General features: G+C 51.0%; 1 protein-coding gene across 1 annotated transcript; it reads left to right on the top strand.

The window, feature by feature from the left end:
* Nucleotides 1–2,330: 2,330 nt before the first annotated feature.
* st8sia6 (ST8 alpha-N-acetyl-neuraminide alpha-2,8-sialyltransferase 6) lies at nucleotides 2,331–12,756 on the top strand. Its single transcript, XM_088622785.1, has 7 exons — nucleotides 2,331–4,390; nucleotides 4,642–4,713; nucleotides 5,788–5,868; nucleotides 6,397–6,541; nucleotides 7,112–7,224; nucleotides 7,906–7,998; nucleotides 9,478–12,756. Exons 1-7 carry the CDS (start codon nucleotides 4,293–4,295, stop codon nucleotides 9,938–9,940), a joined length of 1,065 nt encoding a protein of 354 aa, XP_088478911.1. The 5' UTR covers nucleotides 2,331–4,292; the 3' UTR covers nucleotides 9,941–12,756.
* The last annotated feature ends 814 nt before the right edge of the window (nucleotides 12,757–13,570 follow it).

Here is a 13,570-nt window from a genome sequence, read left to right as displayed (position 1 = left end):
CAATCAGCAATCATGATGCGCCCAGTTGTCGGCCCTCGATAATGGCTTTTCCTGCGCTGCGATCATCATGTGCAATCAGATTAGATTACTGGTAATCACTGCCTGTAAAATGAGCCAGTATAAACAGCGCAGGACAGGGCATTCACTCTGCAGGAGATGAACGGGACAGGCGTCCTCGCTTTTTGGAAAACAGGTTCTCAGGTTTTCTGTGCTCCTCATCACTGAAGATCAGGTGTTCCCATTAAAACAGACCAGCAGGGTGCTTGGCTCCACAGAAAGGCGACTGATACGAGTCAATACGATTTCTGCCCCCTACCCCAGCTCCAGCTGGACCGCATTCGAAACGCCTGGTCTCCGCAGTGCACACAGATGATAAAGAACCCCTGGCAATGGCTCAGGAAAGAACAACAAACCTCATTCCACAGTTCAAGCACATGTGCTCTGAGGATGAGGTGAGGGGAATTCATCTTGGCAAGCCCCGGAGGAGACAGCGAGCTGGGGAGGGGAATGATGCAGGTTTTCAACATTTCTAAACGGGGTGAAAAAAGGGGGCCGCAAAGTGCCACTTATTCCAAGCCACCCCGAGGCGACACCGGGGCACGCTTGGGCTGGGTGAGAGGGGAGCTGGGGAGGCAGGGGCCAGCGGGACGCCCTCGTCAGTGACTCTCTTCCTGCTCCTGGGCTGTCGTGTCCTCTCTCTGGCCCCCTGCTCCAGGCTGAAGGAACAGGGCCCAGTCAGCTGCTCCACATAAGACTCTTCACATCCAGAAGCTGCTGTGGAGCTGCCTGACCTATTTAGGAGCTGCTGAGAGGGGGATGGAGGGGGGGTCTGGGTCACCCCGGGGTGTGTGGGAGGTGTCCAGAGAGAAATGAGACCTCCCTCCAGTGCTCAGTTAGACAACATGGAGGAAGGCATGACTTTGGGCTTTGTAGTTAGAAGTGTAGATTGTTTTGACGCCTACTTAAAATGATGGTGTTCTGTTATGTTAAAAGTATGTTGTGTTAAGACCTTGTTTAGATCATGGTGCACAGGTCTGGTCACAACAAATTACAGCGCTGCTTTGCAAACGTGAAACAGGAGCCAAACATCCCCAGGTTTAAAGCCATTTCTAGCAGTGGAAGGCTAAATGAAATCAACTTATTAGTGAAGAACAGAGGAGGCTGAAGGAGGACTCGATCAGAGTATTGAAAATCCTCAAAGGCACAGATAAGGGCAACACAGCGGACTTCATCACAACAAGCTGTGAACCCCACACCAGGGGACGCAAGTGGAAACTAAGTGGGAGCGCATTCACACCTTAGATTCCGAGGTTCTTCTTTACACAGAGAGTGGTGGTAGCATGGAACATCGAAGAAGCCAAAACCCTGGGGTGCCCTCACGAAACAGCGGGGTGAAATTCTAAGATCGATTGGCTGGGAAAAACCTCACAACCCACCTGTGTGTCGTGTTAAATAAGCACAGCCTCTGCAGAGCTGCCCCCCAGATAAACTGAGGGGGTCAAGCGAGGACACGGAGACAAATGAGGCGCTCTCCTCCAATAACCCTGTCCCTCCAGCCAAGGCTGAACAATCACCGCACTGTACAGATCAGGTCTGTTGTTGTGGACGAGTGCTCTACTCCCTCGTGACAGATACAGTACGAGACGCAAAATGATAAATTCGCTGGCATACAGGATTCGCGTGACTCCTCATAGAGGTAAGGAGGAAGCGGAGGGTATTTGATTGCGTTTGGACAAGCAGGGCAGCACGTGTTGCTCAGACGCTATAGAATGACCTCCCAGCCCATATGGGATTTTGCAAATCAGAGAGTGCTTTTGAATCCAGTCTTAAAACCCACTACCATACTCCAGCGTTCGTTTATTCGATCGCAGTTAGTTGTAGAGACCTCTTCATGTCTTTACGGTTTGGATTTGTTTCCCTTGTGACACGCTGTCTGAGTGCTCTGGGTGGTTTCCTTCACATTATTCGGCCCCCTGACGGGTTAGAATTGCCTTTTTTTGGGACCTTTTCTCGTATTGCCCACACAGAGCAGCCCAGCCAGGCCTCAGCCACGCCCCCTCTGGCCAACCCCGTGTGGTCCAGGGGGTGCAGTGTTAGTTACACGAGTCCAGAGGGGGCTGTGTGTCGGGGTACAATAACCGGCTTCCCTTGCAGACGGTACTCAACAGTCAGCCCAGACAGGTGGTTCTGTGTGCACTGGAACTATGCATCACTGCGTTCCACCTGTGCTAAAGGAGTTGGGAAAGATTCAGTTCTTCCTCTCACTAACACACACACAAACCGACAGAGATGCCATGTTTGGCACGAGCCTTGGCCTTTGTCAAACTGCTTTATCCAGTTCAGGGCTGAGGGGGAGCCCGAGTCTATCCTGGCCAGCAGCAGGCGCAAGGTGGGCTACGCTCTGGCTGGGACGCCAGTCCTTCGCAGGGCAGACAGACTCACACACCCACACGAACACACCAGGGCCAGTTTTCCCAGAAGCCAGTGACCCTGGCAGCACGTCTGGGCACTGCAGGAGGAGGGGACTGTGGGAGGAGACTGGAGCTGACTCTCAAACACAGGGAGAACATCCAAACTCCACACGGACAGCACCCCGGGAACTCAACCCAGCGAGGCTAACCACTGTGCGCCATTTCTGTATAAATATAGGAACAAATATGTCCATGCAGTATATACTCTGTATGTCCCACTCCACACTCGCTAAAACGTGCGTGATCTGTCGAAAACACGGAGACAACTGATCCACAGAGCTCAGAGCAGGCTGTCCTGTCCCCAGTCAGGGCAGATAATCTAATGAAGATTGTGTGGAGATGATCTGAACTGTCCGAAGTGACGGCAGGCGAGAACAGAACCTGTGCGCCGGCACAACACAACAGCACAGCAAACCGCGCGTTCATGTCGGAAAAGGAGTGCGCGGCAGACCCCCGATCCTGCGCGCCCAGCTGCCCTCGAAGGGGGGCGGGGGGGAGGAAGGGTTAACTCCCAGCTCTGTGCAGCGCCGCCGGAGACCGAGGCAGCGGAAGAAGGAAAGCCGTCTAATCCCCTCTCCCGGCTCCTTTGAAGGCCGCGCCTGCCGGCGTGACAGGTCTGGAGCAGCGCTACGGAAGTCCGCCGGTGTTTGTCGGCGATGCCTCGGAGATCATCGCCCTCCTGGGACCGGATCAGACATTTCTGCAGCTGCGCGCCTGCCGGGACCCGTTAACCAGGCCGGCTCTTTCAGCCACTTCCAGAGAAGTAGCCGCTGCTCGAAACTGCACGTTATTCCGGGAGAAGGCTCATGTCCGGATTGCACCGTCAGAAATACCCGATCAGGCGTAAACCGGACTAACGCCCGTGCGGTTTCTGGTTGACCAGCACCTGTGGGCAGCAGCCTTTATACACAACCCGAAGAGCTCGAGTGAAGAGGACTTAGACATAGAGCAACTCCTGTTCTCATGTCGCCTGTCTGCTTGCAGATCAGACACCGCGAAACGATATCTCCTTAGAAATCGCAGCTGCCGGGGGTTTGCAGAAGAGGACAGTTCGCAGGATCGCGTCTGAAAAGACGAGTGAAACACGAGGCTACAGCCGCAGGTCCCCGGGGGTTGGCAGGAAGATTGGGGAAGAGGCTTTTGTACAACTTAAGTGTTTGTTTGTTTTCTCCTGTTGACGTTTCCCCATTTAGTTTGTGTGGGAAAGAAAGTTCAGGAGGAATCCGGTGAGAAACGCGGAGAGGAGGGGGCGCCGGGCGATGGGATTGGTTTCCAGCGGCTGCCGTCGGATTCCACACACACACACGTCCACCCGGGTCCCCGGCGGACCCTGATTGGTTGTCCAAGGCTGCCTTCACATGAACCGAGTCCACAGATAGTCCCATCCCCCCATTTCAGCCCCCGGGTACCCCCCTTCACAGCTCCCGGGACAGAACAGGAGCTAATTCAGTCCTAGGCGACTCCAGCTAGCAGCTGTGCTGAATTCTCTGCTCAAGAGGCAGAGAGAGAGAGGAGGGGGTTATTTGAAAAAGCACAAGGAGGCATTTCTGAAATTTTCAGAGTGCGGAGAGGAAAGAAACAGGCTCGCTGCAGACTTGGGAGAGAGAGACGGGAGAGAGAGAGGAGGAGAGGAGAGAGTGGGCAGAAAATTGGGGGTATGCAGGGTAAGACGGTCAGGGAAGGGAGGAGGTCCGGAGTGGAGGTGTAGAGAGAGGCAGGGAGAAGCACAGGAGAGCAGAGGGGTGCCGGGGTGGGGGGGGAGAGGAGCAGATCTTACAGAGCGCGCGAGAGGAGGAGGAGGAGCGACCGGGACGGAGAGGGATGAGGAAGGCACTGCTGATGTTGCTCTTTTCCTTGACGCTGTGCCTGGTCATCGTGGGGATCATGGTGACGAGCCTCTGGTCCACCCTGAGCAACAGGTAAGTCCTCCACGCTCTGCCATGACAGTCACGCCAAGGCCCCAGTAAAAAAGGCCAGGCAGGAAGGCATCATGGGAGTTCAGTCAAGCCAGAGCCCAGCAGGGCAGAGATGCCAGGCGAACCCACGGGCACACACTGGGCGGCTCTGCGACAGCTCGGTAAAGGAGAACCAAGGACATCCGGGGCTCATCGTGAGCCCCCAGAGCTGGTGCCCTGGCCTGTGCTGAGCCTGTGCTTGTGTGTCCCTGCAGGAGCGAGGCGGCGAGGGGCGCTTTAAAGCTGGTGGCGGGGAAGCAGGCGGCCACACAGTGCAAGGAATGCAGGTGTGTGTGCGGTGGGGGGGGGGGAGAGAGCTGTGCCAAAAGGGGGGGGGGCAGGGGAATGGCAGTCAGGGGGAGTAAAGAAAAATGAAAGGGAGTCTGCTGGCAGGGACAACACAGACAGAGAGGCAGGTATAGTAACTCTCAATTCAGAGAGTAATAGTAGCCAAAGCCATAAAGGCCAAGGGCAGAGGGGGATGATAATAATAATAATAATAATAATAATAATAATAATAATAATTTCAGTCTTTAAACTGTACAGTACAATTGAATATATCATCCCAATTAATAAAATACAGAATAAAATCGGACAATATCATTAATTTATAATTATATACAAAACAATACAACAAGGTAAAAGAAGGGAAGAGCAAAAGCTTTCTTGTACAGATACTGTATGTTTTTGCTCTTGATTTCAAAGCTGCCAAGGACTGGGCGGCCCTTATATTATAGGGCAGGTCATTCCAGAGAATGGGGGGCGTCAGAACAGAAGACAGCTTAATCCCTGGGACACAAGGTTTAAATTGGGAAGTAGACCTGAAAGTCTGGAGCTGGAGCAAGCAGTCGTTTACGATAGCATGGGGCAGTAGCGTGAACACATGGAAAGGTCAACAGCAAGCAAAATCTTCTAGTCAATTCTAAAGCTCACGGGCAGCCTGTGCAGGGGTGCCCGCACAGGTGTAATATGTTCCCGAGCAGCACAGTTCTGGATGTGCAGAGGCATAGGGGGTGACAGAGAGGGAGAGGAGGAGGGGGTCGGGTTGGGGAGAGGTGCAGGGAGGGGACCAGGAGCTGAGGATGAGGTGAGGAAGGATCAGGAATCAGGGGTGGAGATTTTGTGCGAGTGAGGGGCTGCGGAGGGCCAGACAAGGGAGTCAGTGGTATCCCTGCTCCAATAGACACTGTCTGTTCCTGGTCAAAAAATGAATTTGAGTTAGGCATTATTGTCACTGAAGGAAGTTTGTGCATCCCTGCATGCTCTGGGAGCTGTTTTGTGTGGAGGTATACTGGGAAGTTCTGAGCTACCTGTGTCTTCTGTGCTCAGGCCGTCTCTGTCTCTCTTGTGTGTGTGTTCAGGGAAAAGGCCAATATTGACAAGCTTGCGCAGGTACACTCTCAGACATGGCGGAAACAGGAAAGCAGACTGCAGACTTTCAGGTAAAAGGGCAATTTTCAAATGACATCCAAGGTCTTTATTGTGTAATTCAAACTTTAAAAAAAATCTAGTTTGCCAATTAGGTCAAAAGATCGTAGGTCTCTCTACCACATTGCATTGAAGTCATAAGACAAGATGTTAATTTAATGATTAAAATGGGTAAATCAACCTTTTCAGCCAGTTGTCTTATGCGCTGTTATTCATACAATAGTTTTGCTTTTAAACTTGCAACACATTTTGTCAAGTAGGCAAGAGCCACTAAGTTTGCAAAATGTATAAGATGTACTCAAACCTGTTTTAGCAACTCTTAAATCAGCACTCTGAAAATGTTTTGACACTTATTGGTGTTGTTTTCTCACCCAGAAAAGCATGAGATGGTCATTTAACCTAGCAGTCAAAAGTTTTCTGTATGCAGCCCCTGGGATTTCAATCACAGTGCTGAAGTGAATTTGGAAACATATTAAACACATGTTGTCGTCCTGCTTTGCTGACCGGGTGCGTTCTCCGTGCTGATTGTGTTTCCCTTCCAGGGCACAGCTCAACATGAAGTGCCAGGGCTTCTCCAGGGCCATCATCACCCAGGCCAACACCTTGCTGGGGTCAAAGGTCACGTACGATGGCGAGAGGAGGAAGCCCGTCGAGGTCACCCCCAAGCTGTACAGCACCTTCCCCAAGGTGGGCTCCTGTTGTCTCAGGACAGGAGGGGGATTGTGTACAGCTATTGTGTACTATTGTTTAGTCCTTGTGTAAACGTGGAAGAGAGATGCAGTGGAATCCTTCACTGAAAATGTACAATACTGAGAACAAGAAGGAGTTCATGCCTAAAGCCTTCTGTACCATATATATACAAATCAACCTGACTAAAAGGATCTTTCTGCTCCAGCAGTCTGCAGACAGTTGAGTAAAGTGTTTAGAAAGCTGGAATTTTAAAAAAATCGTCGAATGGCTTGTATTTAACATGGCGATGACCATTGACAATGAACTACGTTTTGGAAGGCACAACCAGCACATCTGCACAGTGCTGCCCACTGCAAGGCTGACTGTTGCTCTCTGGGAGAAGGCCTGCCTCCTAGCAGGTGTGTCACAGGTCAGCTGCACTCATGTCTAGACAGTGGGCAGGCTGGTGTGGGGGAACTGGGCTTGAGCTTCGGGGCAGTCCCCTGGCACTGTGATGTCAGAGACTTTCCCAGCCTGCCGCGTCGCGCTGCAGTGTGCGTAACTGGGTGCCGTTCCCCACTCTTCCAGGAGCATCCCTTTGGGAACGTGAGCTTCCAGTCCTGTGCGGTGGTGGGGAACGGGGGGATTCTTGCCAACAGCAGCTGTGGAGAGGAGATCGACGGTGCCCAGTTCGTCATTAGGTAGGGTGAGATACAGAAAGAGTGGGAGGGATGATGGTGCGATGGGGTTAATCTCATGTTTGTCTGGGTGGGGACTCCCCTCCACCAGCACCAGTGTGCAGCCCCACCTGGACGACACGCCAGAACGTTTCCCACACACCAGCTCTCAGTGGGGAGGAGAGCAGAGTGATGAAGCCAGTTCAGAGATGGGATTATGAGGAGGCCATGATTGGAAAAGGCAAGAAAGGAAATCTGGACAGGACACCAGAGTAACACTCTTTTAGAGATATGCCCTGGGATTTTTAATGAACGCTAAGAGTCAGGACCTCACACATCCTATATAACATCCGAAGGATGGTACCTTTTTACAGGATAGTGTCCCCGTCACTACACTGGGGCATTAGGACCCACACAGACCGCAGGATGAGTGCCCCCTACTGGCCCCACTAACACCTCTTCCAGAAGCAGCCTAAGCTTTCAGAGGAGGTACTGGCCAGGCTCACACCTGCTGAGCTTCAGTGGGTTGCCAACAGACAGGGTGATGCCCTAGGACGAATTTGTTTGAGAACATTTTGCACAGAAATGTGATTTTTGTGTCTCTCTGTTTGTATGGAAGCCTGTACATTCCTCTTTGTGTTTCTCTTTTTTTGTTGTTGTTCTCTGCTAAATTGGTGTGCGTGACCTGATGGGATCTCTGCACAGATGTAACCTGCCTCCTGTGGACAGGAAGTATCAGGACGATGTGGGCAACAAGACAGACCTGGTGACGGCCAATCCCAGCATCCTGCTGGAAAGGTGAGCTGAGGGCTGGTCTTTCTAAGTGCTGTCAAGCTCATCTCGTTTAAAGAGCAAATCACTGCTCCTGCTAGTCATTAACTGGAGCCCCAGTTCAGCTGGGCTGCTGACAGGAGAAGGCCACACTAGTTAAACGGTCAGGAGTGGGACTTTTTCTTCAGAGTTGCACATAATGAGCAGAGGCCTGAATATTTCAGGCCGACATCATCAGAGCCGAGCCCTTCTTTCCAGAGATTAATGGTTCTGTAGCACTGCACACGAATAAAACGTCAGTGGACAGAGCAAGGGAACCTTTCATTTCTTTTTTTGTCTAGCAGGGATGTTTTGTATTCAAGGATCCAAATTAGGTTTCTTGGCCCCGATGCTGAAAGGCCGACCAGCTCCTGAAAGGGAAGAGGAAGAAGAAAGAGTCTACAGAAAAGGCCATTTGGATTGTCTGTTCGCCTGGTTGGGTGTCAGACGATAATTGATTCAAGTATCTCGTCCATCCATTTTCCTGAGACGGCCCGGGGCATCAGTGTCAACAGCATGTCTGGGTAGCTTGTCCACATAAAGTGGTGTCACTGGCTCGCACTCTTTAATGCATGAATCCCTTAAAGGGCAACTGCAGTCCCAATTTCTCAGACCGGTTATTACATCTCGGTAACAGAATGAATTCATTGGTGGCATCGCAAAATTGTGCAAAATTCTGAATCCTGCACAAAATCGGGACCTTTGTGAAAGTACTGTATGGTCTCGGTTTGCCCCACCCGCGGTCCAGCGAGGGTTTGTGCGAATCGCGACGCGTGCGGCCCTTCCTGCTCACTAGTCTCCGCGATGGCTGATGTAGGAGCAATCCCCAGCAGCAGACAGTTCCCCGCACAGTGTTCCAGCGTGATGTCGTCTATTTTGTGGTGGAAATGGGAGGTTTCACACGTTGCTGTGTACATTTTGCGGTTTGAGATGCGCTCAGCAACAACGATTCTGTCACGGACGTCCAAAGGGACTAACCGTGGGGAGCAGGAGAGCGGAAAAAGACCCATATGCGTAGCGGCGAGACGGGAAAAAGGCCCGAGCTCGTTAGTGCAAAGAGTTCAGGAATGCCGTGTAGAAACCTATGCCCTCGGGGAGCGGACGTGGGGCGCCCTGGTGCTAGGCGGGTCTCAGGACATCCGAACGTCAATGCTGAGCCAGGACAGAGTGCAAGACCCGGAAATATATAGCCCAAGGGAAAGAGAGGGACAGGAAGGACAGCAGACCGGAAACTAGGGACAGGACAGAGAAGGAGCGCCCTCTGGCTGCAGAGGGCGTGACAGATTCTTTCCTACCTCGCAGTATAAAAAAAGCATTCCCAGGGCTGTCTCCTGATTTGTGTTTCCCTGCCGATCCCGAAGGAACGGCGCCGGGTTCACGCCCTCCCGTTGGGCGCCGTGGAAACCTCTATTATTTTCACCAGCCGCCGGGAAACTGGGCCTGACGGCGCCTCTTCCTCTCCTGCAGGTTCGAGGGGCTGATGGAGCTCCGGCGCCCGTTCGTGGAGAGCCTGGGCGACTATGGGCAGCCGATGCTGGCGCTACCCGCGTTCTCGTACGGGCACAACACCCCCGTGTCTCTCCGGGCGGTCTACACCCTGCAGGACTTCAACAGCCCCGTGCGGGCCGTCTTCCTCAACCCCGAGTACCTGCAGAACCTGGCCCGGTTCTGGAAGGCGCACGGGCTGCGGACCGTGAGGCTGAGCACGGGGCTGATCGTGGCCAGCCTGGCCCTGGAGCTCTGCGCCAGCGTCACACTCTACGGCTTCTGGCCTTTCTCCCTGCACCCCTTCAGCAAGCAGCACCTCACCAACCACTACTACGACGACCAGCAGTCCAAGAAAAGCTTCCACGCCATGCCGGCGGAGTTCGAGCAGCTGCTGAGGCTGCACAGCCAGGGCGTGATCAGGGTTCACCTGGGCAGCTGCTAGGCGGGGCTGCAGGTGTGTCCCCCTGCCCTGTCTCATCCCCTCCTGCCGCTGGGCTCCAGGTGCGCTGCCAGTGCCTGTCCTGGCCCCGACGCAAGAGCCCGTCCCGTCGCCAGAGCGCGCAGGGCAGACATCCTCTCTGATTCAAAGTGTGGCCGGGTTCTTTTTTTATCAAATGATTTTTTGTTGTTGCAAATCCAGTAGTCGGCAGACAGAAAAGCAGACACATGACCTGCACTAAGACGTTCAGACAAAATGTATTTACTGTGAACGTACGCTGTGGGTGTACGTATATAGTGTAGGTTTGCGTCTGTGAAAAGCTATGAATTAATGAGTATTTATTCTAGAGGATCCAGCTGGAATCTGGAACTTCGTCTATTTAAGTTGGCACAGAATCTGACTTGACAATTACTGTAGGGTAACCAATTTGAAATCCTAGCAGATGGATCCAGCTGTGGATTTGTATCTGGAAGGGGCCACATTATAAAGACATCCTGCTGGATGTGGCTTGTAACCAAAACTAAGGACAGAGCCTCAGGTCTCCAGGCTAGGAGATGGTGGAGACTGTGGCGAGACGTACACGTTTTGACAGGCAAGACATTCGACATTTTAAAAGAATCTAGAATTCCTCGTCCGTCCAGGAGCATCTTTTGTTTCTGCCTTGCAAAAAACAAACAAACAATTCCTTGCTTCCCAGGGATTTATCATTTTTAACCATAATTCCAATCCTAGCGATAAACCACAAAATCCATAATTACTCCGCTGCAAAGATAATTGCAGGTCTGTTTAAAAAAAAAAAAGTCGACTAGCTGAGCAATGTTTTCTTCAGGGATCCTGTGACACGAGATGCCTTCCTGCAGTTTTCTCTCTACAGTGACCACAACGCGGAAGAATAAACAGACACTGCGTTTACTGCCCTCCTGTCACAACCATCACAGGTTGATGTCCATGGAGCGTGGGTTACCCACACAACACAGCAGGAGAAGCTGGGGGTCTGGGCCAGAGCCAGGTCAGTGGGTAAACACCATGACAAGAGAGCTATGAGCTGCCAGTACTTGGGAATGGAAAATCCTACCGTGCCAGCACAGAGGAGCCCGTGATTCTGCTGAAGCATTACTGCAGCTCAGACACGATTAACTAGCTCAGCGTTGTGCCCTCACAATTCCCCGCCACGCCGTGCAGCTGCACTGCAACGAATGATTTTACTTATCAGGTGTCGAATGATGGGTGGGTTTTCCAAGCGGTACAGCCGATGAAACAGCTCTGTTCCGGAAGAAGCCCTTCTCCTGTGCCTTCTAAATAAATGACCTTGTAATCAGTAGGGCTATCTCCAGTTGATAGTACAGATCTTTTTTAGGGTTTATAAGACTTCTGATCCTCTTTTTGGGCTTCAGGCTGTGTGGAAGGTCAGCAAGCGGACCTCAGCAGTACAAAGTGATTTTTTTGACGGGAGTGTTTTTCCCATGTTTGTCAGGACATCTTTCACTGGCCTCCTGTCCAGCTTGATTACTTCGCCACAGTCCGCCTGCAACATTCTTAAAACCAGGTGAAGAATCAGGTCTGGTCATGCAGGAAGCTGAAAAGCATGGATCGGCAGGTCTCAGTGAGTATAGGCTCAGGTAGAGGACACAGGGGTGTCTCAGGATCAGGGCTTAAATCGCTCCGGTGAATGAGCCAGGACTGGAGCTCAGGGTGAAAAATGTGGCCTGTTGTTTGGTGGTTCCAGGATCCAGGCCGACAATCTGCCAGAGAGAGTCTGTCCTTTACTACTGCCACCACGACATATACCTGCGTGCCTTTGACAAAGGGCACAGCTGACTCAGAGGTGTGGCCTTGCTCTGGGCTGACACGGGAAGTGTAAAACAAGAAACGCATATAGAGCAGAAGTGTAAAAAAGAAAAGTGAGAAAATGTCTCATTTGTGAAATCCAACAACAAAATGATGTTGCCAAGGTAAACTACAGCCTTGCATGGGAGAGTGATGTGACCATGCTGAGTGGCCAAAAATATGAGAAACCTGTCGGCCTCCACAAGACATGTTCCAGTGATGCAGAAAATCTGCAAGGTGTTGCTGAATTCCTGGCACTGGGTCCCTTTGGGCGTATTAACACACTAAACATTAAAAGTACCGAATCATTTTAATCTTCACGCAAATAGGAGGCAGCCTCATTCAAGCATTCAAGATAATCAACAGTTTATTGGCATGTTTTAGAATCAACAGTGAAACAAAGAGCAAATTAAGGAGAACTGATAAGAGGAGGCACTACTTTATACAGAGAGTGGTAGGGGCCTACAGCAAAATGCTTCAGCCAATACCTTGGACTCTTCCAAGGAATTTCTGGGTGACAACATAGGGTCAATGGCCATCTGTCCTTTTTTTAACCTTTCTTGTGTTCTTTGTGTTAAGTTTTTTAATGAGACATGTTCGTGTTTTGTGTTTTCCACTACTTCTTTTTTACTTTAAATGACATTTCCAAAACTTTTCAAGAGGGACAATCGAGCAAACCATCAGTTAAGACTGGGGCTCAGTTAAATATCCAAGAGCTGAACTGGAAGTGACAAGGTTCTGGGGAATGAAAGTATCTGCACAGTCTGAGAGTGGGCTGAGACGCTTGTTCAGGGTTTTAGAAGAGCTTTCTACTGCAAGGATGTGCGGTTTAAGATACAGTATGTGCCTTGATGAGAAAAACTCAGGAAACGCCAAACAGAATCAGAGTAACTGAAAAAATAAAACTTCTCTGTGATGTTATCTTTTCTATGTTTTGAAGACACTAGGTTAAAAGTATTATGAATTCTACATAAATAAATATGTGAAAAGAATTGTCTTTCTTTCTCAAATGCCCTCCCACAGTCTTGTATGTATATATATGCAGTCCAATTCCAGTTTCCAAATATTTGCGGATCTGAGCAAAAGTGGGATTTCAGGATGAATACGATTTGAAACCCTTTAGGTCTCTTCAAATCATTTACTGCCTAAGGTCAAAGGCAAAAGGTTGAAACTGTTTAGCTCTTAATAATAATAATAATAATTGCTTACACTTATATAGCGCTTTTCTGGACACTCCACTCAAAGCACTTTTACAGGTAATGGGGACTCCCTTCCACCACCACCAGTGTGCAGCCCCACCTGGATGATGCGACGGCAGCCATAGTGCGCCAGAACGCTCTCCACACATCAGCGATCAGTGGGGAGGAGAGCAGAGTAATGTAGCCAATTCATAGAGGGGGATTATTAGGTGGCCATGATTGGTAAGGGACAATGGGAAATTTGGCCAAGACGCCGGGGTTACACCCCTACTCTTTTCGAGAAACGCCCTGGGATTTTTAACGACCAAAGAGAGTCAGGACCTCGGTTTTACGTCTCATCCGAAGGACGGCGCCTGTTTACAGTATAGTGTCCCCGTCACTTCACTGGGGCATTCAGACCCACATGAGCCGCAGGGTGAGTGCCCCCTGCTGGCCCCACTAACACCTCTTCCAGCAGCAGCCTTAGTTTTTCCCAGGAGTCTCCCATCCAGGTACTGACCAGGCTCACACCTGCTGAGCTCCAGTGGGCTGCCAGTTGTGAGTTGCAGGATGATATGGCTGCTGGAATGCCAGGAAATTCCTAAACAATTCCTTCAGGAAGTGGCAG

Source organism: Lepisosteus platostomus, chromosome 28, assembly GCF_059453375.1.
Source record: "Lepisosteus platostomus isolate fLepPlt1 chromosome 28, fLepPlt1.hap1, whole genome shotgun sequence".
NCBI classification, from domain to species: Eukaryota; Metazoa; Chordata; class Actinopteri; order Semionotiformes; family Lepisosteidae; genus Lepisosteus; species Lepisosteus platostomus.
This window is presented reverse-complemented; position numbering and strand designations above follow the sequence as displayed.

Bases quoted from the DNA above. Each gene is read 5' to 3' on its own strand.
- st8sia6 (XM_088622785.1), top strand. From the start codon at position 4,293: ATGAGGAAGGCACTGCTGATGTTGCTCTTTTCCTTGACGCTGTGCCTG. The intron at 6,542-7,111 runs GTGGGCTCCTGT...CCACTCTTCCAG, and splicing joins TGTACAGCACCTTCCCCAAG to GAGCATCCCTTTGGGAACGT. The intron at 7,225-7,905 runs GTAGGGTGAGAT...ATCTCTGCACAG, and splicing joins GGTGCCCAGTTCGTCATTAG to ATGTAACCTGCCTCCTGTGG.